The sequence below is a fragment of the Glycine soja genome, chromosome 18, assembly GCF_004193775.1.
Source record: "Glycine soja cultivar W05 chromosome 18, ASM419377v2, whole genome shotgun sequence".
Classification (NCBI taxonomy): domain Eukaryota; kingdom Viridiplantae; phylum Streptophyta; class Magnoliopsida; order Fabales; family Fabaceae; genus Glycine; species Glycine soja.
In genome coordinates, this window is record NC_041019.1 from 40,692,977 (window position 1) to 40,717,891 (window position 24,915).

A 24,915-nucleotide genomic window follows, 5' to 3' on the forward strand; every position below is an offset into this window, starting at 1 on the left:
GTATTTAGATCCCGAGGGAGTATACTTTTACTTAAAAGTATGTTAGTAAGTTGTGCCTGTAACTAATATTGGATTTGTTAAAATACTCCTTATAAAGAGAGAGAAATAACCTCCACACTTCCACTTGAGGAGATTAATATACTTCACACTTTATTTCAGACAGAAAGAAAGGTCATTTTTTTCATCAAATAACTTAGTCTTAAGGATAATGTAGCAACTTAGGGTTATTAAATGTAATTATATATTGCAGTAAAAAAAATGTAATTATACAAATAAAAAAAAGACAATAATGGAAGCTAATTTCAATTAACAAAGAGAAAAGTTGAATTCTAGAATTATCTTTTTCATTCTATATGTTATATTATTTATTATTTTATTGAATGAGTAAATCATACATTAAATATCATTACATATTTTATTAAAATTTTATGTAAAATAATGATAATAATAATAAATCGAATTAGTGATTAACACAAACACAAGTGTTTTGTTTAATAAACACCTCATGCTCCTTTTCTTCTTTGAATAATGAATAAAGGAGTGCCTAATTAAAATGTTAATAAATATAATTTATTGTTTTATCCATAATAAAATGTAGAAGTCATTAACCATTTCATGAATAAAAGAGAAAATAAATAAACATTGATTATTTATTTTTTTATTAAAAGAAAACTATAAACGGTGCACCAGAAATACATTAAAAAAACTATTTCATAAAATTATCGGAATCAAATTCAAATCAAATATGAATACACCAACCAAATATAGTCATAACTTATAATTTACAAGTTACAACGAACTAGATATTATGTGTGTTTAGAATCGTGTTTGTAATGTGCTTATGCCTAACTTTTTAGGCCAAATTAGGAGAAAGATGTAAGCACGGTCGATGTGAAAAATTACGTCAAAGAAAACACGGTATATCGACTGAAAAAGAAAACTAGATATTATATTGATTATATTTTTATTTATTGATTGCTATTTATTATTTAAATTACAAGATACAAGCAAACCTTATCCTTTTTTCCCCCTCACCATTTTAGGAAGAAAAAGGGTAGAGGAAGAACAGGCAACTAGAGAAGAAATTAAGGGGCTATTTGCAGGAGCCTAAACCTAAGAGCAATACACAATACTACAAGATAAGGACAAGTTATTAACATGCCAATTGATCTCTAAAGGAAGAGATTTCCTCAAAGATTGGAAGCCTTCTTGATCTATTTGTGTTCCATGCATCTAGCATGTCATCTATCCCTTTCACAAAATCATCGTCAAGGTCCAAATCAGCCATAAACTCAGGTTGGGGGAGATTTGCATTCAACTCTTCAAGCAATTCCTCAGCTCTTTTTCTTGATTTGATTTCATCAGACCCTTGATGTTTTCCCTGTAACACTTCTTCTAGAATGTAATAGGCTTCCTCATAACGACATTGTCTCATGAGGCATAAGCCCAAGTTGCAAGCCTTGTTGGCATCAGCATCTACCATCTGTGCTTTCTTGAACACAACCTCAGCCATCATGTAGTTTTCCTTTTGCATGTAGGCCCAACCCAAGTTTCCCTGCACCATCAATCAATATATTAAAATCTAATTTCCGGAAGAAAAAAAAAATTAGAGTTTAATTTCTCTAGTGAAAAATATTTCATTGTCCACTAATAATGACAGGTTTGACTTTTAATAGATAATTAATTATAATAAAAGTCTATAAATTCATTACACATTATAATTTGTATATTATCGGTAACTTTCTATTTTACTAAGAAAAAATTATTCAAACCTGAAAGTGTTCATAATCCTCTTCCCATGAAAGTTAAAACAATCAAATATTTTTAAGAGCTTTGTTATACAGCACGATGCTTTCTAAGAGAATTCACACCATATTCAACGCTGGTAGCAATAATTTTAAATATGAAGAGCTAACAAATGATCAGCAACAATGATGGATATGGATATGACTCTAGCAGTCTAGACACAAGAGAAGAGGACCGGAACTATAAGTACTATCGTCGGATTCAGAAACAGGAAGTAAAGGAAGCGTTGAAAAGAATGAGTAATGGTAAGGCGGTGGGGCCAGACAACATACCTATTGAAGTGTGGAAAACTCTTGGAGATAGAGGTCTTGAGTGGCTCACCGAACTCTTTAACGAAATTATGAGGTCAAAACGCATGCCGGAGGAATGGAGGAGAAGCACGTTAGTGCCAATCTATAAGAACAAGGGGGATATACAAAATTGTGCAAATTATAGGGGAATCAAGCTCATGAGTCATACCATGAAATTATGGGAAAGAGTGATCGAACGGAGATTAAGAAAGGAGACTCAAGTTACTGAGAATCAATTTGGTTTCATGCCGGGAAGGTCGACCATGGAAGCGATTTATTTATTACGGCGGGTGATGGAGCAATATCGCATGGCCCAACAAGACTTGCACTTGATTTTTATTGACTTGGAGAAAGCGTATGATAGAGTGCCTAGAGAGATTTTGTGGAAAGCTCTAGAGAAGAAAGGGGTTAGGGTTGCATATATTCGAGCTATCCAAGATATGTATGATAGGGTATCGACTAGTGTTAGGACACAGGGTGGAGAGTCAGACGATTTTCCCATCACAATTGGTTTACATCAAGGGTCAACCCTTAGCCCCTACCTTTTTACCTTAATTCTGGATGTCCTCACGGAACAAATCCAAGAGATAGCGCCGAGATGCATGCTTTTTGCAGATGACATAGTCCTCCTTGGAGAGTCGAGGGAGGAGTTGAATGAGAGGTTGGAAACTTGGAGACGAGCTCTAGAAACACATGGCTTTCGCCTAAGCAGAAGCAAATCGGAGTATATGGAATGTAAGTTCAACAAAAGAAGGAGGGTTTCTAACTCAGAGGTGAAAATAGGAGACCATATTATCCCTCAAGTCACACGGTTTAAATATCTTGGGTCTGTAATACAGGATGATGGGGAAATTGAAGGGGATGTGAATCATCGCATTCAAGCAGGATGGATGAAATGGAGAAAAGCATCGGGGGTGTTATGTGATGCAAAGGTACCGATCAAGCTAAAGGGAAAGTTTTATCGGACTGCGGTAAGACCGGCGATTTTGTACGGAACAGAATGTTGGGCGGTCAAGAGCCAACATGAGAATAAAGTAGGTGTAGCGGAGATGAGGATGTTGCGGTGGATGTGTGGTAAGACTCGACAGGATAAAATTAGAAACGAAGCTATTAGAGAGAGGGTTGGAGTAGCGCCTATTGTAGAGAAGATGGTGGAAAATAGACTTAGGTGGTTTGGGCATGTAGAGAGAAGACCGGTAGACTCTGTAGTGAGGAGAGTAGACCAGATGGAGAGAAGACAAATAATTCGAGGCAGAGGAAGACCCAAAAAGACTATAAGAGAGGCTATCAAAAAGGATCTCGAAATTAATGGTTTGGATAGAAGTATGGTACTTGATAGAACATTATGGCGGAAGTTGATCCATGTAGCCGACCCCACCTAGTGGGATAAGGCGTTGTTGTTGTTGTTGTTGTAGCATTTTGTTTAAGTTGATCATGATGTGCTTCATTTTTTTTTTATCTTTTTCATTTGAAGTTTCGATATCTAAGCAAATGGAGAGAAAAATGTCAAATTAGATCAAACAAAGACAATAATTTAAGTACCAATAATCTTGCAGTTTCTTGCTTGATGGAGACTTGGAACTTCTTGCCATGAGAGCGAGCAGTCCTCGTGGTCCTTCCATTAAAGGCCTCTCCTTGGTAAATTAATCTTAGCTTTCTCTTTAACAATTCAATTTGCTCCTCTATTTTTCCACACTTCTGTCTTTCAGAAAAACTATTGATCATATATATAATTGTTTGATTAACACATTCATTATCATATTAACTATTATTAAACAACACAGAAAAAACACTTATTTGATCCCTATAATTTTATAATTTGTATCTTTTAATCCTTATAATTTGTATTTTAATTATTTTTTAGTTCCTGTAATTTAAAAATGATCTTTTTAATCTTTATCATTTACATTTTAATTCTTTTTTAGTTCATATAGTTTGATAGTGATTTTTTTAGTTCTTATAATTTATATTTTAATTTTCTCTTAATCTTTACCATTAAAATATGAGTAATATTATTAATTACAATTAACTACAAGAATATTAACAAATAATTCGTAACTAATTTATCGCAAGATAATTTATAATAAAAATAGTTGATAATTTATAATTAATTTGTAGTTAATTATTTTTATATTTTTTTTATAATAAGAACTAAAAGGTAATTAAAATATAAATTATAAGGATTAAAAAGATCACTTTCAAATTATAAGGACTAAAAAAAATTAAAATACAAACTATAAGAATTAAAAATATTACTTTTAAACTATAGAGACTAAAAAAGAAATAAATTTAAATTATAGATATTAAAAAAATTACTTTCAAACTATAGGAACTAAAAAGTACCAATTGTGAAACTATAGAGATCAAATGAGTAATTAAACCTAAACCACATAAACCAATACTTTACCCGATCTAACTCAATTATAGTAAGGAATGAAACTAGAAAAAAATAAGTATAGAATAACACTAAATAAAAATTATGGAGATATAAGGTGAGTTGAATGATTAAAAGAGAAGAAAGAAGGAAAAGATGAGTAGTTCTATTTCCTTTTCTAACAAAAAAACTAACCTTCTAACCATTAACATTTTTTCATAAAAAACTAAATAAAATTTTTTTATATATATATATTATGAAGCATATAAATTTTAATACCTTGTAAAGGTCAAGAAGAACATTATCAAGTGACTCTTGTGAGTGTTTGGAACAAAGGCCTCTAAAAGATTTGATGGCTTCAATTGCTTCTTCAGATCTATCTAACTGCTTCATCACAACAGCCATGTCCTTCAGGGCACTGTCCACTTTATCCCCAGCATTTATTGCCTTCCAAAACAATACTATAGCTGCTTCTGGGTCCTTATCAACCAACTGAACTTCCAAGAAAATAATAATAGTATTTAGTACTACTTATTAAACTATATTAATTATTCATTCAAATATATTAAAAATCCTATATGAAGAAAATACTCGCGTCTACTGTTATTGTCAAGACTCGAGGTTTGGCTAACTAGTTAGTATAGTTGTATATGTGGGTGTTTACACGCTCAAGTGAAAGTAGATCTGATGCTCAAAGAAGATCATTATCACATATGTTTCTCATTATTAATTGATAATCATGTGATTAATGCATAATAATTTAAATTTAATTCGAAAGAATTTATAATGATATTTAGTTTTTTTTATTTATACCTCTCTTTTTTCTCTTGGTCACTATTAGAGTCTTGCTCAGGCAGTATTGTATTGAGAACTAAACTTCAAACTTGACCACCAGAAGAGAGAGAGAGATGGAATTTTACATCATATGAATAACTTCAAAAATAAAAAAGGAAATATAATCGTTGAATTTGCAAGATTTTATGAATCTTAGAGAAGCACCAGATCTGAAACATGTGTTGGAAAAGGAATGTAGGAGTTAAAGTGGAAATGTTTAGCACTTCAAGTGTAAGTCAACATTATACAGTGCTTCATTACACATCCATACTTCAGAATACGTTCTTGAGAAACAAACAGAGAACCACTTGTTTTAGCATGATGCCATACATATTGGTCAATTCCAAAGAACACTTTTTTCAGTAAAGCAATAAAATAAAAGCTTTTCCATTTCGATACGAAAATCTGTCTCACAACCCCAAAATCTACTGTAAAAACGGCAGCATATACACTTTTAATTACTCCAAATATTGTGAATTACAAAATTCTGGAACAACAAAAATCTAACATAAAATTGAGAGGAATAAATATGGTGCAGTTATCACTTTTTTGGCTATAGATAATACTTCACTTGTCTAGGAACAAAACGCACGGCATTTTTCAGATACCAAAAAAACAGAAAAGTGAAGCCAAATTGAAAAGGGTAAAAGCATATATACCTGAGCATGCTTGGCTTTGACATAAGGGCTATCTCCATAAGGCACCTTATGAATAACATGATAGAGGTCATCTTTCTTTCCTAACTTTGAACTCTTCTTGCACACATTAATTCCTTCCATATCTCTAATTTGTCACACAAATTCACACAAACTGTTTCAATTTTGTTTCTCCTCTTTTTAGGTACACATGCACCTTTTGAGTTTATTGTTATGATGAGGAAGAGTCAGAGAGAGGGGTCTCGAATGTGAAGGGGTGGGTCTATTCTCATAAAGAGAAACCAAAGACATAGGAGGATAATATATACAAGGAATCTTGTGACACACTTGGTGAATCTGGATGGGAGTGCGTCCACATTCCCTTGTGCATAGTATCACACAACAACGAATCATGTACCCCTCAAAGCTAATTGCTATGCACCACGTGTCATTTTGTATTAAATATTGTTTGACATGTCCTTTTGCTTGGAGTAAAGGATAGAGTGCGAAATTCGTACTAAGTTCACTCAGCACCCGGATCCTCTTGAGTTGAAGAAATAATTAAGTATGCTGTTTTTTTTAAAGAATTTTTAAGCAAGTAATTAATTTAATAATAATGATGATAAGCTTAATACATATTTATCAAAAATTAAATTTTGATGTATTAATGAGTGGGAGTCAATGGAATACTGTAGATATTAGAGGATTAAGTGTATGTTTGAAAATCAGATGGAAAAATATTTTTGAGGTAAAAGTATTTTTGTAAAAGAATCAAGACTCTTATTTTTTTTCTTTTATTTTGGTTTTATCTATTAGATCTGCATTGAAAAAATTAAATAGTTAAATTGTGCACAATTCTCTCTCCCTCTCTCTCAAAACGCTAATTTCCGTTTCTTCACATGGTGCACAATTCTTTTACCCTCATTTTAGGCTCTTCCTATGCTTTCTTGGAAAACACCTCTCTCTCTCCCAAAATGTTAATCTCAATCTCTGCTCCACAAAATGCTCTCTACTACAACCACGTCCGAGATCCTCCCGGTCTTAGGGCTTTTCTTGCATCTTCAACACATTTGAGTCATGCTATCCTCTCTTCGGCGTGTTCAATGCGACTTTTTTTTACCATTTGGAGGTAATTTTTTTAAAAATTATTAACTAAGAATACTTTTTGACTTAATTTGTATTTAGATGTAAGTCACGAAAGTAGCTGCGACTTTGTTTACAAAGTCGTAATTACTTTTAATGACTTGTTTTTAAATGAGAATTAATTTAAAAGTACTCTCATTTGATTATTTTAAAAAAAATTACTGCAAATGATAAAAAAGACCGTTCAATGCATCTTTGTCGTTTATCCATAATCGTGTAGACAATAAGACTATATTGCCTTAGGCCCAATTTTATTGTCACTACTACAAAAGCAAGCTTTAATAATACTGATTCAACGACCGTTCCATCGAAATTATCGTAAAAAATGTGACGATATTTTTATAAATAATAATGACGAAGGTTTTTACAAAACTGTGGATGAAACCGAAAATTGACATGTTTTTTACGGGAACCGACATTGAAATCAATAATTCAACGACAATTTTGAAAATTCCTCTTTGAAAGGGATGAGTTTTGGGTTTTGATTCTTGCACCCTCTTTCTCAGTCTCACTCGATCCCTCTCTTTGCGGCCTCTCTCACTCTGTCTCTCTTGACTCTTACACCCTAAAACGCGGTGGTGTCGCCGTCGAAGCTGTCTCCAGTGCCACTGTCGAAGTTGCCACTCTCTACGTTTCTCTCTTTCTGTTTCGCTCAACCCCGAACCTTCTCTCACTCTATGCAAATTTTTTGGTTTCTGTGAATGTTTCATTTTCTAGAACCCTCTGTGCACACTGTCTCCGGCGAACTCTCGTGCTCACAGTCTCTGGCGAACGGCTAAAGGTTTGGGTTTCTAGAACTCTCTGTACATGTGCACCAACTGTTTGATTATTTGTCAATTTTAAAAAATTATGATGCATGTTATATGTATCATGTTTTCGACTTGGATTGGAATACAGAGGGTTCCATTGGATTCGAAAATTCGCCACATGAAACTCTTGTAATGATTTACTCTGAGACAATGCAAGTTTGTGAGATTGTTATTCACAAAGCATAAAATTGGGAATTATGTTTCTGATAACTGTGAATTTAGTTATTGCTTACTGTATTTAGATTAGAACAAATGTTTCTGATATCTTGACATTACATTTGCTGTGAGTGATTAAATTCTACTTAATAGAATCTCCTGGGCTACTTGGATGTATTTTGACAAAATTTATGTGAATTTTTTTGTTGGTAACTGTTCACCCTGCTTGTTAAATTGGTCAAAAGCCCAACCAACCCAAAAGGTTGAGAATTCAAAAAGTGTTGGCCTGTTTTGGATCTCTATTTCCAGCAATTTGTATTTGAGGATCAATTTTAGGAATGGAAAGTCAACAAATTCATAAGGAGTAATGTTTTATAATGATAGTCCATGAAGTAGAAGCAAACCATAACTTGCCATCCTTTGTGAACCACTTCATTGAACCATTGTTCTTATACTCAGCATAATTTGATTGCCTTGAAACCTGCATAAAACATGAGATTGAGTGCTTTAAATTTTTCCTAACTTTAATCAATTTGTAGTTTGTGATATGAGATGGGTCAGCTAAATTAACATTTGGGTTGTTAGAAGCATTCTATGTAGGAATGAACTGAAGATATTCTCTTATCATTTAGTTTTATTCTAATGGACTGAGTGCCCAGCCAACTAGGGAGGGGTTAGGCTATGAATAACTGATCAAATACGTTACTAGCTAGTTGGAGGAAATTGGAATTGTAAATTTACAGAAGGAGTCTGCACCTGAGAATGCTTTGGTCATTTATTATTTTGTTTTAATTACTACACTTTATAGTAGAATAGAATAAAGTAGAGTATTTCATGGGAAACTGATGGTGCATTCTGCACTTGCCAGACTGTTCAGATTTAAATTTGAGGGAAAATAATTTAAAATAATAGAGAGGGGATAAGTCTAGAGAGAGAGTGGAAAAAAATTGCAGGTTTACTTGTAATCGCAAATAACTCCTCTGCAACTGATGCCAAATGGTGCTATAAGATGCTAATTCTATTATGATGAATGATGTTCACAAACTAAAGTTTGGACTTAGTTTTTAATGCAATACTCAATTTTTAATTAATAATTCATCTGCTTCTACACACAATCATTTACAAACATAAGCGGGGCTCACTTTTCATTTGACAGCATTGACTTGTAGGCTACATATAGTGAGGACATGAGGATGATTGAATACATAAATACTTGAGACCAAACCTATGCTTTACAGGCCCTTTTTTAGCAACTTATATATATTTTGTTTAGAGTCGGGGTGTGTTTTGTTAGATTTCATATTTGAGCAATATTCATTGGTATTTGGTAGAATAAACCCTCATTCCCTTTAAAACATTATTTGAATACTTAAACTTTTTAATGCTTGCTTGAAATTTCCTGAACCTTCAGTTAGTACATGTTGACTTTAATTGCACCAACTGTTTCATGATTTACAACTAGATCATATTTCTCAAAAAAAATGTAAAGATTTCAAAGGGAAACCGATAATATTGATGTTCCATGGTTGATACAGAATGTCTAGTTTCAACTGATGCACTTCCTTGTTCCTCAGTCTCTTATAGGATAGTGGAAAAATTGCTGTGTGAAGTATAATCGGGATCTCTACATTCCTGTGTTCTGATTTAGTATGCCAGAGTCAACCTTCAAGCAACTATGATTCGCTACTATGATGTTGTAGTGTAGAAAACTTCTGTTTAATGATGTTGCGAAAGTCTGCTAATTGAAGAGTTCTAATATTGTATTATAGGAAAGTTCTATATATCAATCAAGCCTTGAAATCATGCATTAATGCCTTTATATATTTGGGCCCCCCTGTTTCTTTGGAAGGTTTCTGTTAGTAGTTGAGAAATAATTGTATGATAAACCCATCATTGCAAAGGTAATATAAGCCTAGAAGGGGAACAAGAGAAGAAAATAAGCAAAGGGATGAGTTTACTGTATCAGGCCAATCTGAAGAGAGCAATAGGCCAGAAAGAGTGAGCCTACATGGGTGAAAGGGAAAGGAAGGCATAGCAAATTAGCAACAATGAAAGCAAATTGTTAGAGAACAGTTAAAGGGGTGAATAACAGAAAGGATAGGTGAAAATTGGAGAGTGGAGGTAAGATAGGGAATCATTTCCTTATATTGGAGAGGTGGTGGTCAATGGGGAGGTCAGGTAGTGGTGGAAAGGCTTTTCCATGGTGTGGGTTTGCTTCTTTGTAGAGGAAGCAATTAGGTGTCCATATTCAAGTTAGCATTATTGTAACGAGTTTTCCTTCATGTTATAGAAAAACAATAAAATACAGTTTCTTTTCTTCATCCCTGCTACTGATTTTATTATCTGTCGTGCATTTATTTTTTAAGCAATTTACTGAGGCGGTATCCAAATATCTTGAAGCAGTATCCAACCATCATCATATGATTTCTTGATGTTTTCTTTCCAGTAGTGTTTTGGAGAACAAAACAGAGAGAGCAAGACACCATAAACTTTTCACAAGTTTTGGAGGGCAGGCGCGGAAAGAATCTGCAGTGTTGTTTTATGAAGTACTGGTATGCTCAACTTGTATTTTAAGATTCTATTCATGCTTATGAAAAGTTTGGTGACTTCTGAAAAAAAATGAAAAGTTTGGTAACTATTTTTCTTATGGCAAACTTCTATCTTCAATTTCTTTGCAGAAATCTAAATTATGTTTTCTTGTCTTACTACTCTTCTTTTTCTGATTGGAATATAAGTATATAAATCTACAGTGCAAGGCAACAGGGAACTTATGTCAGTCCCTTTGGTGTTTCTTAGAAACCATATTTCATAGCGGCAGAAGAAGTCGATCCTTTCAATAATTTACTTTATAGTTATTTAATTTAATCGTTTTGCCTCCCACACGAAAAAAATTGGTTGAATGTATTGTGGCTATGTGCTTGTGTGGTGCTATAAGGATATATATTTGCCTTTTAACCATGTTGACAATGCTTGAATCATAAAGGGAAAACTTTTGGGAGAACTACCAGTCCATTCTAAGTTTAAATTAAAGTAGGACTGCAACAATTTATTTTGAGTAAATTGCACTTACATCTCTTGAGTAGGGATGTCAACGGGGCAGGGCGGGGCGGGGAGTACTCCCCCACTCCCCGTCCCTGATCCCCGCCGTGGGGTATTTTTTTTTCCTGTTCCCATCCTTATGGGGCCCTGAAATTTAAGAAAAAAACATTAACTTTAAATTCTAATATAAGTAAAATTAAAAATGACTTAAAAAGTCTCACCAACATAATATTCAAACTCAAATAATCCATACATTGTTAAACTCAAATAAACAAACATGGACAACAAGTTTAATTTTAAATAATACAAACTAGGGGCGTCAATTTGGACTCGCAAACGAAAATTCCCACAGGGACTGCCCAGTATGGGGTCCCGCAGGGACGGGGACAAGGATAAATATTCCCCCATGGGCACGATGGCGACGAGGACGGGGATCACACCCCGTCCAAGGAAATTACATAATTACCCTTATATTAATTGTTATTTTATTTTTGACTAAATGTATTTTCAATTTTTTTTTGGGTAGGGTTATCATATTCAAAAACATAGTGATTATAAATACACTCAATAGAAAAAAAGTTGTTGCTCTCACCAGGAAAAGGAAAATAGGCCCAACCCAATTTATACGTCAAAAGGGGCAGCAACACACGGACTTGGAGTGATAAACCTAAACACCCTTTCTCTTTCTCTGATATGCAGGGCTAGATCTTGGAGAGGAGCTGCTCCGTCGTGGCACAATGGTGGTGGATGGTGGCAGGTATTGTTGCAAATGGAAGCACCACCATGCGATGGAGGTGTGCTGAGATGGGAAAGGGGAAGAGAGTCGCGTAGAGGCATTGTCGATGCGACAGCTCATCCCGGCATATGGACAGAATGAGAGTGACTAAAGAAGATCGTGCTGTCGCGACACGACATCGATTGATATCATTTTGGGGAATGCACGATGTAAAGAATGGGAGATATCTACTGTGATGTTGCTGTTGCGGCAACTTTTCGTGGTGACATACAGAGCGCGAGGAAGCGAGAGAACAAAAAAGGAAAAGAAGGAAACTGCCACCATCAAATGGTTTCCGATCAGAGTTACAACCCACTGTCGTCGACGATGGTAGTGAGAACAAATTTCTGTTATGTTTTGTTTGATTTTTCTCTATTTTTCTTTTCTAATTTAATTCTCCTTTTTATGTTTATGATATCCTATTATGTTTTTAAACTCAAATAATAATTAATTGTTATTTGACTTGCTAATTGCTGAATTGAAGGACTTGAGACTTGCTGATTGTTGAAAATATTGCAAAAAAATATTTGTAGTTTGAACTATTTGTATTGTTATTGAACATTATGTTTGAACTATTGAGGATTCATCAAATTCCCTCTATTACTCCTCTTTTTACTTCTACACTAAACATTCATTTGTTTGAAATTACTTACACCTACATACAGACACACCATGTTTTCCATGAGATGGACCACATAATGAACTAATTTTAACCTTGTTTTCTGCCTACTGTTTTTTCAGGTTTTGAAAACTACAGGCTATGTAGATGTGGAGCAAAACAAATGGTATGGTGATATTGTAATCTCAAAATTCCCAAAATTAGATCAAACTTTTTGATTTGATGGTCTATTAAATGACATAGGCAGGTATCAATTAGGTGATATAGAAATAGCAAATTAATAGGATTCTGGTAGATTTTATTCATGAGCAGTAGTTTTTTTCTTTGTAGTATTATATAATCCAACCCCATCGTCACCAATAATCACACCTCCAGATACACCAACCATCATCACAGTTCCTTCTACCAATCCTGTTATTGTAATATATTATCAAGAAAATATTAGCTCATCTAGGTTGCATTACAGTGGTAACAAATGCATTAGAATATAATAATAATGTATTACTTTATTGAAGACAAAAACATTCTGGTGGTGTGGTAGAAGTTTTTAATTCTTTAGATCAATTGCATCTATAGTCCCAAATTGCAACTTGATCCCAATTACTAGAAGTAGTAGAGACAGACCAACCCAAGATCCCAAACCCTATCAAATTGCTAAAAAGATGTGATGGGACTTGCCCAAACTCGTTTTTGGTAAGACGGGGGCTTTTGCTCTTCCCATATTGCATGCCCTCTTAGAAGCACCACGCCCATAAGATTTCTTTGCTTGTGTGTTGTCTCGCACAAGGTTTAATAATTTTGATACCTAATCATTGGTGTGATTTTCATATAATTCAAATTTTATTGATTGTAATTGTTCTGATTGATATTTAACAAGTTTATTTTTCTGTTTTTCACCTTTTTATGATGTAGAGAACATGCTATTCAAATTGCAGAGCAGTTTGAAGCTCTAGGTTCTGAAATTGGTGTCAAATGTGTCGTGGTGAGTTTCAATCTATTTTTCTGAAATTATTAAGTATCTGGGCAATGGGGTACGAAGTTTTTTATTAAGTATCTGCTAGTTTTATTGCTTCCTGCATAGCTGGTTTTGTTTTGTTTTCTCCCCTAGAGACTCTTTCCAACATGATACTTAGCTTTATATGGTGGCTAGGCACTGTTTTAATGTTCTATTTAATACATGCATATTAAACAATCTATTTGATTGAGATCTTTTCCTTTTTCTCTAGCTTGTTGGAGGAATTGACATGGTACATTAGGCATCTGTAAAAAGGTTGTTGCTAAGGTCATTCCTGGTGCACCTAATGTAAGATCAAGTATAACACTCGAAATTTTGAGTACTAGGAATATACCATAAGGAAAAATCTTATTAGGACCATTCTGTTATATTTTTTGTAAATATTTGTTATTATTATTTGTGTATTATGGGTTTTATCCTAAGCATATACTTGTGTTGTGATAGTGTATGTTCTTCTGCATGTGTGTATTTTGTGTATATTATTGTTATTATTGTTGTTGTTGTTATTATTATTTTATATTATATTTGGTGTTAGAAGTGTATTAGATTGACTTTTTATAGTTTAAATGCTTGAAAAGTTGTTTAAGGCTAGTGTTAGTTTTATGATAACAATCCTAGATAGGCCAGTCATATCTTGAGTTATAGTTGTCCGTTTGAGGTATTTTTTGCGTCATTGAAAAGTTTGCTGGAAAATATACAATTCATTCATATACACCTTAGAAACCAAAATCAACTTCTATTTTAGAGAAAATCAACTCCAAAGTTGGTCATTTGATCATGAAAAATGCTCTAAGTCTCACATTGGACAAAATAACCTCATGAATCCCTTTGTTCCCCTATATATAGAGGAGACCAACTACTAGTCTTATATGCACTAAAGAATTAAGGGGCTTAGCATTAGGCATAGAGCCCCTCAGTCAATATTTTTATATTTTCCTTTGAGTTTTCAAAGCCGGGGAATTTAGATGACTTGAGATTGTGTTTTAAATCACAACTAAGTTTTTGCTATAGTAAGAGTTGTCGTGGAGATCGTGGTGGACAAAACCATTGGGACAATGTGTTCTTGGGAGTGGTCACAAGATTGTTTTTCTTTTCCTTTTTGAGGAATTGCTTCATTTGAGGTTAGGGGGAGTGAGTTCTCTTTTTTTCTTTGGTTATGAGTGGTAATGAGTCACGAGTAGATTGTATGATTTTAAGTTTATGATTATAGTATATTTATTTTCTTGGATGGGTTGTGAATACCCTAAAGAACTTTTTTTTATTATGATTTGAGTGAATTTGATTGTTGTATGTTTTTTATGTTTTTTTATTTTGATATTCTTGAAATTGAATTTGATAATTGATATGTTGGACACGTGTTGATTTTCTGATAAAAAATGTTAACTTAGAACATCAAAATGTGTACTTAAATGATGGAATTAGACTATGTTCTTCATAACGGTTGTATCCTTGGATATTATCTAGCTAATGGATTTGATTTCACTCAAAACTGATTTATATAACTCCAAATATTAATATTTTAGTGAGTAAAGGTTAAGCTGTCAGAATTATGCAGTCAGTTTGTATATTTCCTAATTTTAATTTCCTAAACGATTGAAAGGAATTTTGAGGTCAACATATAAGTTTGTATTTTTCACTAACGATAAATCGATGTTTAATGTATTTCCTATGTTATTTGATTGATTTGGATGAGTCGAGGTGTTGTGTGAACTAGTCATGTGTGTTTTGCTTAACGTGGGTGTTGAGTTATGTGGAGTTTTATTGACTTAAATTGAAATTTTGATATTTCAAGTTTTAACTAAACTTGTTCCGGTAAAATCGCGATCCTAGATTAGTTAACCGTTGGATTACTTTCAAATTTGGACTATAGGTTCCCAACTTACTCTCCCATGGTTTAACCGTTGGAATTTGTAAAATAATACTTTTTGACATCTCACATAATGTAAGAAACACGTTAAGTGCAATTCCAACTCGAGAAGGAATTGTGCTCGACGTGAAATGTCACGCTCAGCGCAAATCCCAACTCGAGAGGAATTGCGCTCAGCGCCAAAAATGGATTCCTGCTTAGGAAAACGAGTTTGTTAAGCAAGATCTGCAGATTATAAATACGATTTTCAGGATGAAAAACACGATTTTTCATTCTTTTCCTCTTCAAACTTTCACCCAAACTCTAGCACCTTCTCCACCACCCACGTACACCGGTGGTCACCACGAGCTGTCATTGCTTGCTGTCAGACTATCGCACGAAGATGAATGTTTTAATCGAAGTGAAATCCACAGAATCTACCTCAAGGATTCGGCAGAGATCAAGCTCCCAATTCTTTCTTGCGTAGTTCCTCTGAGGTAATCTTGACTTTTATGTCTTTCTCCTAGTTAGTTTGAACTTCTCTTAGTATCTCTTGTGTTTTGGGTACTGTAATAGAATGTTTTTACATTTCCTTTGAAAAATCTTTGAAAATAAGACGTTGTAAAAGTTTTTTTTTTTTATAAAATTAATATTATTTTCGTGATCTTCGTTGAACCTCGGTCACATTGATGTAATTGGAATTTCAAAATGACGTCTCTTTGTAGTAGAACTCGAAACACCTCTTAGCTCTTTATGTTTTGAAAAGGATAATTGACCCTAAATGTTATTATTAATATGTTTTTGAAATCTATATTAAATTGTCTTCGATTTGGTATATAGAATTTTGTTTGGACTGACGAACTTGAACAAGAGAGGTCTTTGAATAACGCATAGAGGAACTAACGGAGAGCTCACGATGAGAGAGAGAAATTTATTATAATTTACGGCTTTTAATACCATAGTTGGGGACAGAGAACCTAACTATGGGGATGTGTGTTTGTCTCTATTGCATGTTGGTTTTTAAGAAAAATTGTGTTTTTGACTAATGAGATGTGATATATTTGTTATTGATGAAGAAAATTGTGAATGATATTGTAACGATTGAAATTTTGGAAAAGTCTTAATTACATAAGAGACTCTGTTCAAAATTTGATATTTGTTCTATTTATTTCTTTATTAGATTTTAAATGGACATAACAGTTTATTTTGTAAACCATAGTTTTCTTCTTTAATTTAGAATTTTTTCCTAAAATATCAGTCTCATGATATTACGGATTGTTGTTGTATGAGACTTGTGTTATTTGAAGACCTACAAAGTATGAATCTCAGGCATAAAATTTATATGTATGTATTTGTGGGATGTGATTAATGATGATGTTATCGATGATAATGTTTAGATGAGGTAATGTTGTTATTAATGATAATATTGATAAAGAATGATGTTGTTATTAGTAATAATATTGATATGAGAATGTTGTTATTAATGATAATGTGACATGAGGTGATGCTATTATTAATGATAATATTAGGATGAAATTATGATGATGATGATAATGTTATTGAGATGAGATAATGTTGATGTTAAAAATGACATTGAGATGAAATGATGTTGATATTGATAATGATACTGAGATGAGATAAATGCATCATATTGAGCATGATTGATTGAAATTATGGAAAAATTGATGAATAGTTATTAAGTGTATGTTGCATTGATTTATAATTGTGTATAAGCATGATATTTGTTATCATGTCATGTTAATTATGGATATTTGATAATTGTTGGTTTCTTTTATAATAAATTTACCTTGTAATTTTTGTATCGTATGGTTGGTAACTGTGATGATTGTGAACCTTCATTCTTGGGAGCAGATGAACAGTAGTAGATTTACGTGGAGTGAGATTCGTTTGTTAGAGTCGTCATGCCGACGTGATGACGTTGAAATTATTTTGAGAGAGAGTTGTGTTTTGTTAATCAACTCTTCTGTAGCTAGTTCTATAGTTCTTTTGAATTGATGATGTATATAACAGATTTAATTATATGTATGAACTAATTTACTTTCAATCATGTGAATAATGATACACACACACACACACACACATTCATTTAAGTATTTGTGCGTTGTTTAGTGAACGTATATTATAAAAAAATTTACTCTCGTTTTTCGCAAACAAATTAATGGAGTTTTCATTTAAAAATTAAAATTTATGCAGTTTAGAGTAGTAATATTGTAGTGACCGAGGCGAGTCATTACATGCGTCATTGGCGATGTCATCTCAGTAAGAGTGATAGTGTCGAGTTGTCCATTGTGAGGCAATTCGTCGACTACATGAACCCTAGGGCTACATTCACAATGTTTTCCAAAATGTTAACACTTGCATACAAGTTTACGGGTCTAATGTGCATCGCATTTCGTGTGTGACTTTATGTATAAAATACTTCATTTGGATGAGACACGTTTGTGTTGTGAAACATAATTGTTTATAAATGTATCTTATATCTTTATAACTTTCTTAATGTGTTAAATTTATTGCGAAATGTATCTTACTTTTCGTCTGTTTGTCTTGTTTGTGTTTGAATTAAATGTCACCCTTCCAGGTGAGTCACTGTAAGGTTATGATGATGATGCTGCATGAGAGGCTTAGATCTCCACTTTATATTACTATAAATGTAGGGGTTATGAATGCTTTGAAACAATATAACATTGGGACACAAATTTTATTCATTTACATATGGATTAAATTAATGACTAGTTTTTCACCATATTGTATTTAATATGGTTTGTATGGGACTTTAGAGTGTCAAGATTTGTTTTCTTTAAGTTTACAAATATTTGACGTGTAATACTCTTACTGCGAAATAACTTTTTTTCAAAAGTCAATATATCCTTTTAATTAAATTTCGCTAAGAACGCATTTGAAAAATATTACAAGTGTATGTATCTTGGGATAAAAAGGTATTACATCAAGTCTTTCTCGCGGACTAGGATTCAAAATTAGGAAATTAGAGATTTTAAAGTCACACTAAAATAATGCCTTACATGAAGTATCTCAACCCTTGTTTTTGTAGCCACACAAATTGATCATTGACATTGTGTTTGGAAATTAGACAGGACAAGTGAAAGGTAATATGGGTATTATGTGGTTAGTTTCACGTTTACTGCATGATGTCATTTCCTTTATTCAAAAGTTTAAAGGCAGGTACGAGCAGGTGCTAGGCCCGTGATCAACAAATCATCATCCTGCGTCCGACTCAAGACGTTAAAGAAGCGCTTCTAAGAGGCAGCCTAGTATCTCTAATTCTATTCTTTAAAATTCATGTTTTTATTTATCTATTTTATTGAATTTTATTTGAATGTGCCTAGTTTATTTGTGACCATAGGAGTTAACGAAATGATGAACATGGCTAGGAATAGTTTAAATTGTTGCAAAGCTGAGCTCGCCTGGGCGAGCATGTCTGAACCAGAAATGAGGAGGGGTGAAGCCATTCTTCACCCCAAAATCTTCCCCAACATTCAAAAAGCATAGGAACTCACGGGATTCACGAGTCTAGTAGCCCTAAGTCACCTTTTTGCATTTTTGCTTCCCTTTTTTGCACTCTTGCTCACTCCCTACAAGTAAGTGCCATTTTCCTTTGATCTTTGGCTTGCCATTGCTGTATTTCAGAGCTTTGTTTGCTTGTTTTTGATAATTTTGTGAGGCAATGTATGGCTGGATTCATGCTTGTTTGTTTGAATTAGGCTTGTAGGTTTTGGATCGAGTGGCCTCAAAATAATTAAGAAGGGGGGGGGGGGTTGAATTAATTATTCCTAAAACTTTAACAATTAAAAATTACTCTTTTAAGGATTTTACTTTTGTTGTTAAGAGAATATGGAGTAGAAGAGAAACTTAACAGAAAGTAAAAGCGAAAATTAAATGCACAGCGGAAAGTAAAAGAGTAGGGAAGAAGGAAACAAACACACAAGAGTTTTTATACTGGTTCGGCAACAACCCGTGCCTACCTCCAGTCCCCAAGCGACCTGCGGTCCTTGAGATTTCTTTCAACCTTGTAAAAATCCTTTTACAAGCAAAGATCCACAAGGGATGTACCCTCCCTTGTTCTCTTTGAAACCCTAGTGGATGTACCCTCCACTAGAACTAATCCACAAGAGATGTACCCTCTCTTGTTCTCAGTCAAACCCAAGTAGATGTACCCTCTACTTGTACCACAAAGGATGTACCCTCCAATGTGTTAAGACAAAGATCTCAGGCTGTTACACCTTTGATACTTTGTGAATGGGGATACAAACGAATTCTCAGGCGGTTAAACCTTTGAACGCTTTTGTATTAGGGAATGGGAAGAATCAAAAGAATTCTCAGACTGCGTCGTTTTGAATTCTTTGACAAGGGAGAAGGGAGACACAAAAGAATTCAGGCTGTTAGTCCCTTGTTCTTTTGGAAAAGAGAGAAGAGAGACACAAAAAGAATTCAGGCGGTTAGTCCTTGGCAAATTCTTTTTGGCAAAGGGAGAAGAGAATGAAAAGATGAATAGCACAAGTTTTCAAGGTTTAGAAAACCAGAAAACTTCAGAAAGCTTTTGGTACAAAATAAGAAGAAGAAGTGTAAAGAGATTCAAGGCTTGTAAAGGATTGTAAGTGATTGATTAAAAATGCAAAACAAAGCCTTGCTTTTATAGACTCTTCATGTCTGGTCAAGAAGGCCATTCAGAAGAGTTATAACTTTTAGAAAAACTTAAAACCCATTTGAAAAAGTTAAAACCTTTTTGAAGAGTTACATCTTTAGATTTTTCAGAAACAAACACTGGTAATCGATTACCAAATAAGTGTAATCAATTACACAAAGCTTTTAAGTGAAAGGATGTGACTCTTCACCTTTGAATTTGAATTTCAACGTTCAAGGGCACTGGTAATCGATTACCAAAACATTGTAATCGATTACAACCTTTTGAAAATAATTGGAACGTTGTAAATTCAGTTTGAAAACTTTTTCAAACTCATTTTGCTACTGGTAATTGATTACAATAATATGGTAATCGATTACCAGAGAGTAAAAACTCTTTGGTAAAGGTTTTGTCAAAAACTCATGTGCCATTCAAAGTTTTGAAAAAACTTTTTAATACTTATCTTGATTGAGTCTTTTCTTCATTCTTGAATCTTGAGTCTTGAATCTTGATCTTGATTCTTGAGATCTTGAGTCTTGATTCTTGATTCTAGGCTTTCTTCTTGAGTCTTGAATTCTCCTTGATTCTTGAACTCTTGACTTGTTCTTGATTCACTTGAGATGTTCTTTGATTCACTTGAGTTGTCCTTTGATCTTTTGAGCTTTTTGTTCATCACCTTTGTCATCATCTTTTGTTGTCATCATTGTTATCATCAAAACACCTTTGAATCATTTTTGATTCATCATGAAGCTTTGCTTCCACAATAGGGGATGGTCGTAGGCCTATTGTGAAGTCTGAGATGAATGGGCATGCCATATTGTCCCCGTTCCTTATTTTTTCATGTATAAACATGTGCCCACCAAGTGTTCGGTGAAATGCCTCAATGACATTTGCGTGTGATTTTGTGAAATTTGGCTTGTGAAACGAATTGTGCACATATGGCTGCCATTGTGAGTGTGTGGACAGTTTGTAGAAGCTAGAATAAAGGGCCAAAAACATGACTTAGGCCTAGGAATCTATGGTTTTTTGGTCTTGAATGTAAAAAATGCATGAATATGAGAACTTGTTTTGTGAATGTATGAATACAGGATTTTGATGATGCCAAAGGAGAATCAAACAAGGTTGATTCAACAAGCATTCAAAGGTTAAGCATTGCTTTAAGATTAATACAAGGTTGCTTCAACAAACATTCAAAGGTTAAGCATTGCTTCAAGATTAATTCAAGGTCAAGCACACAAGATCAAGAAAAAGATAAGGCCTCAAACAATCTCATTGGTTGATCAAGCTTTTGCCTCAAAACACATTGTTTCCAACATCCAAGGCTCTGGTAATCGATTACCGGGCAGTGTAATCGATTACCAGAAGTCAATTTTGAAAATCAGCTTTTTTTAAGGGTTTTGAAATTTGAATTTAAAAGTTGTAATCGATTACCATTGATGTGTAATCAATTACCAGTAACGGAACTTCTAAAATTCAATTTGAAAAGTCATGACCCTTCAAATATAACTGTGTAATCGATTACCAGAAACCTGTAATCGATTACCAGTGAAGAATTTCAGAAAAAGATTTTTGATAAGACACATCTCTTCAAACCATTTTGAAAAGGCACGATGGGCCTATATATATGTGTGTCTAACTTCAAAAAGGAAGAGAAAGATTCTAAAGAGAACTTAATTTTCAAATGCTCTCTCAACAACTCTTGGGCAAACACTTGCAAATCTATTGAGAATTCATCTAGGAACTTCAAATTGTATTATCATCTCTAAAAGAGAGAAATTCCTCTAGGATCTTCAATTTGTATCATCCACTCTAAAGGAGAGAAATTTTTCTGTTCATCTAAGAAAGTCAGTTGTAATCAAGAGACTAGTTGTCTCTTGGATTGGGAGAATTGTAATCAAGAGGCGGGTTGTCTCTTGGAGAATCTTGAATATAAGGGTGAGGATCCCAAGGTGTGTTCAAAGTCTGTAAAGGATTTGCAGAGATAGTGGAAAATCTCAAGTGGTTTGCTTGAGGACTGGACGTAGGCACGGGAAGTGGCCGAACCAGTATAAATCGAGTTTGCATTTCTCTCTTCCCTTATCTTATTTATTTCATTGCAATCAATTTTGTCTTGCACGTTTAAAGAATATTATTAAATTGATTGTTGCTTCTTCTTCTACATTCTGAGCCTATCATTTAAAAGGGGGTTGAAGTTTGTTAGTGGGAAAATTTTGAAACTTAATTCACCCCCCTCTTAAGTTATTGAGGCCACTTGTCCAACATGCTTGTGAGGTTTTTGACTAGAATTTGAATTTGCTACGTCATGATGAATACCTTGCACCTAGGTAGCATGAAAAATACCTTTCGATAGTGTGTACGTATGTTGGGTAGGTAGCATGAGCAAAATACCTTTCAATAAAGTGTATACATTGGATAGGTAGCATGAAAAATACCTCTCAATAGTGTGCATGTATGTTGGATAGGTAGCATAGGAAATGCCTTTCGAAAATGTGTATGTATGTTGGTTAGGTAGCATAAAAGATGCCTTTCAAAAATGTGTATATATGTTGGTTAGGTAGCATAAAAGATGCCTTTCAAAAAAAGATGTTGGATAGGTGGCATAGAAATGCCTTTCAAAAAAATATATGTATATATGTTGGATAGATAACAAAAATGCCTTTCAATATATGTATATGTGTTGAATATATAACATGGAAATGCCTTTCGAAAAAATGTGTGTATATGGAAGTAGGTAACATGAAAGTGCTTTTCAAAAGAATGTATATATCATGTGGTTAAGTATCATAAGTTTTTTTCACAAATATATATATCATGTTTGTATGTGTGTGTGTATGTGTAAATTCATGTATATAGGTATGTATCATAAAATAGAGATACCCAATGTGATTGTTTTCTAAATTGCATGTTGATGCTCGCATCATTTAAGTGTTGTTTGGCTCTTGTTTGTAATGATTGGTATTTCCTTGCAAACTAACTTTGTAAGTGTGTCCTCGCAGGGAAATGGCTCCAAAGAAGCTTCCAGCCAAGAGGTCCAGGAAAGATGCCGCTGGAGAAGGTTCCAGTGCGGCCCCATAGGTGGACATGGAGTTTGATGGGCACAGGTTCCGGAGTGAGGAACACCAGCGATGATTTGAGGCCATTAAAGGCTGGTCGTTCCTCAAGGAGAGGCGAGTCCAGCTAAGGGACGGAGAATATATTGAGTTTCAAGAGGAAATTGCCCGGAGGCAATGGACTCAGCTGGTGTCACCCATGGCTAAGTATGACCCAAAGATAGTTATGGAGTTTTATGCCAATGCATGGCCTATAGAGAAGGAAGTTAGAGACAAATGCTCCTGGGTGAGAGGCCAATGATCCCCTTCGATGAGGATGCCATTAATCAGTTTCTGGGGCATCCACTGGTCTTAGAGGAAGGCCAATGCTGTGAGTTTAGCCAGAAGAGGAGTCAAGCCTCAGGCTTCAATGAGGAGGTTATCAGCCAGTTGTTGTGCGTTCCGGGGCAGGATTTTTCCTGGAGCGTAGTAGGGAGATGGATGCGGATCATGCGCACTAGCATGACCACCCTCACGCAAATTTGGATGACGTTGTTGCTTAGCAACATTCTCCCTAGCGACCATAACTTAGACCTCCCCCTACCGAAGTATCAGCTAGTCTACACCATCCTGACTTAGGTGAGTGTACATATTGCCCAGTTGATCTCAAATGCTATGTATCAGTTTGCAGGGAGCACGCCTCCTCGACACCCAGTGGACCCGGAGAAGTCCAACAGGGCCTTGGGATTTCCTGCTTTGATCATAGGCCTGTGCCAATTCTATGGAGTGCCGATCAACCCCAACAAGCTTATTAGGCCTCCCATTAGCAGAGCCTTCATTGAGAAATACTGCATGCCCAGGCAGGCACAACAGCAGGAGGAGGGCCAGCAGTAACCAACTATAGATGCACCACCGCTACCTATACAGGAGACACCATCCCTGGAGTTCATCTCCGCTCACCTGCGGAGGATAGAACTCCAGATGCACATATACATGCAGTATGTGACTAGCCAACAAGCGACTAATCACAGGGGGTAGGTGCAGCTAAATGAGACATTCTACCAGTACAATATGCATCAGCAGAGTCAAGACCCCAGTCCTTTCCCTTGGCCTACCCCCGAGTAGTTCGGGGCCACAGTTGCCTGGCCTGGAGATAAGGCCGATTTTGAGACACGGGCAGGACCCGCAGAGGCCCCTGGGGACGACGGAGGAGCTCAGGAGGATGACAATATGGCCGACGTGCTGGATTTCTTCACTTGCGAAGGCAGAGTCGCACGGCCGAGGCCGCCAAAAATAGTGATTTTGTCTTTATTTGATGTTATTGCTTTCAGTTGTTATTTTGTTATCTCATTCTGACAAAACTGAACTTTGATGTTATTGCTTTCAGTTATTGATTGTCTCATTGCGATAAAACTGGATGTTATGTTATTGCTTTCAGTTGTTTGTTATCTCATTGTGATTAACCTTACCGCTTCTAGCATATTGTTGTACTGTACTTTGCGATGGTTTGTCTGAAACGCCAAAAAAAATAGGGGGTCTTGTGTATTTTCATTCGCACACCTTTTATTCCTTAGATAAAGTGTAATCTTGGTTACCAACTTTGCCCGGGGTACAAACCATTTCTAACAAAAAAAGAGAAAAGAAATTATCTTGAAAGAAATTGATTGAAAGAAAAATCTAAAAGAAAAAAAACTAAAAGCCAACACGCTTTTGAAAGAAAATGACCGCCAGTTTTCTTTGGAAAATTCACGGGTCAGAACATAGAAAGATTTTTGAAAAAAAATGTGGGTGTGCCTGAAGGGTGAATGCAATGAAATATTTTTCCCGAAGGCCTAAATGGACTCGGATGTGTGCATAACTTGATGTCGCAACCTACCCTTCGGCG

The 24,915-nt window shown here is 34.7% G+C and overlaps 1 protein-coding gene and 1 long non-coding RNA gene across 8 annotated transcripts; one reads left to right on the plus strand and one right to left on the minus strand.

The window, feature by feature from the left end:
• Positions 1–947: 947 nt before the first annotated feature.
• LOC114396055 (protein SULFUR DEFICIENCY-INDUCED 1-like) lies at positions 948–6,217 on the minus strand. 2 transcript variants are annotated; one of them, XM_028357950.1, is made up of 4 exons: positions 5,964–6,217; positions 4,750–4,962; positions 3,639–3,794; positions 948–1,555 (listed from the first exon to the last, which is right to left on the minus strand). In XM_028357950.1, exons 1-4 carry the CDS (start codon positions 6,081–6,083, stop codon positions 1,154–1,156), a joined length of 891 nt encoding a protein of 296 aa, XP_028213751.1. In that variant the 5' UTR covers positions 6,084–6,217; the 3' UTR covers positions 948–1,153. The 2 variants fall into 2 exon arrangements, with proteins under 2 accessions (XP_028213751.1, XP_028213752.1); XM_028357951.1 differs by lacking the exon at positions 3,639–3,794.
• Positions 6,218–7,386: 1,169 nt separating this feature from the next.
• On the plus strand, positions 7,387–24,615 carry LOC114394562. Of its 6 annotated transcripts, none has more exons than XR_003662790.1 (7): positions 7,387–7,863; positions 10,494–10,599; positions 11,786–12,191; positions 12,603–12,646; positions 13,393–13,462; positions 13,707–15,838; positions 17,214–17,409. It is a non-coding gene; the product is annotated as an uncharacterized LOC114394562 (long non-coding RNA). The 6 variants fall into 6 exon arrangements; XR_003662791.1 differs by having other exon boundaries at positions 7,404–7,863; positions 13,707–13,783; XR_003662793.1 differs by lacking the exons at positions 13,707–15,838; positions 17,214–17,409 and adding an exon at positions 22,998–24,615 and having other exon boundaries at positions 7,406–7,863.
• The last annotated feature ends 300 nt before the right edge of the window (positions 24,616–24,915 follow it).

Coding starts and splice junctions, on each gene's coding strand:
- LOC114396055 (XM_028357950.1), bottom strand. CDS start 6,083: ATGGAAGGAATTAATGTGTGCAAGAAGAGTTCAAAGTTAGGAAAGAAA. Junction 3,795..4,749: donor TTCTTCTTGACCTTTACAAG/GTATTAAAATTT, acceptor TCTGAAAGACAG/AAGTGTGGAAAAATAGAGGA. Junction 1,556..3,638: donor AAGAAACTGCAAGATTATTG/GTACTTAAATTA, acceptor TTGATGGTGCAG/GGAAACTTGGGTTGGGCCTA.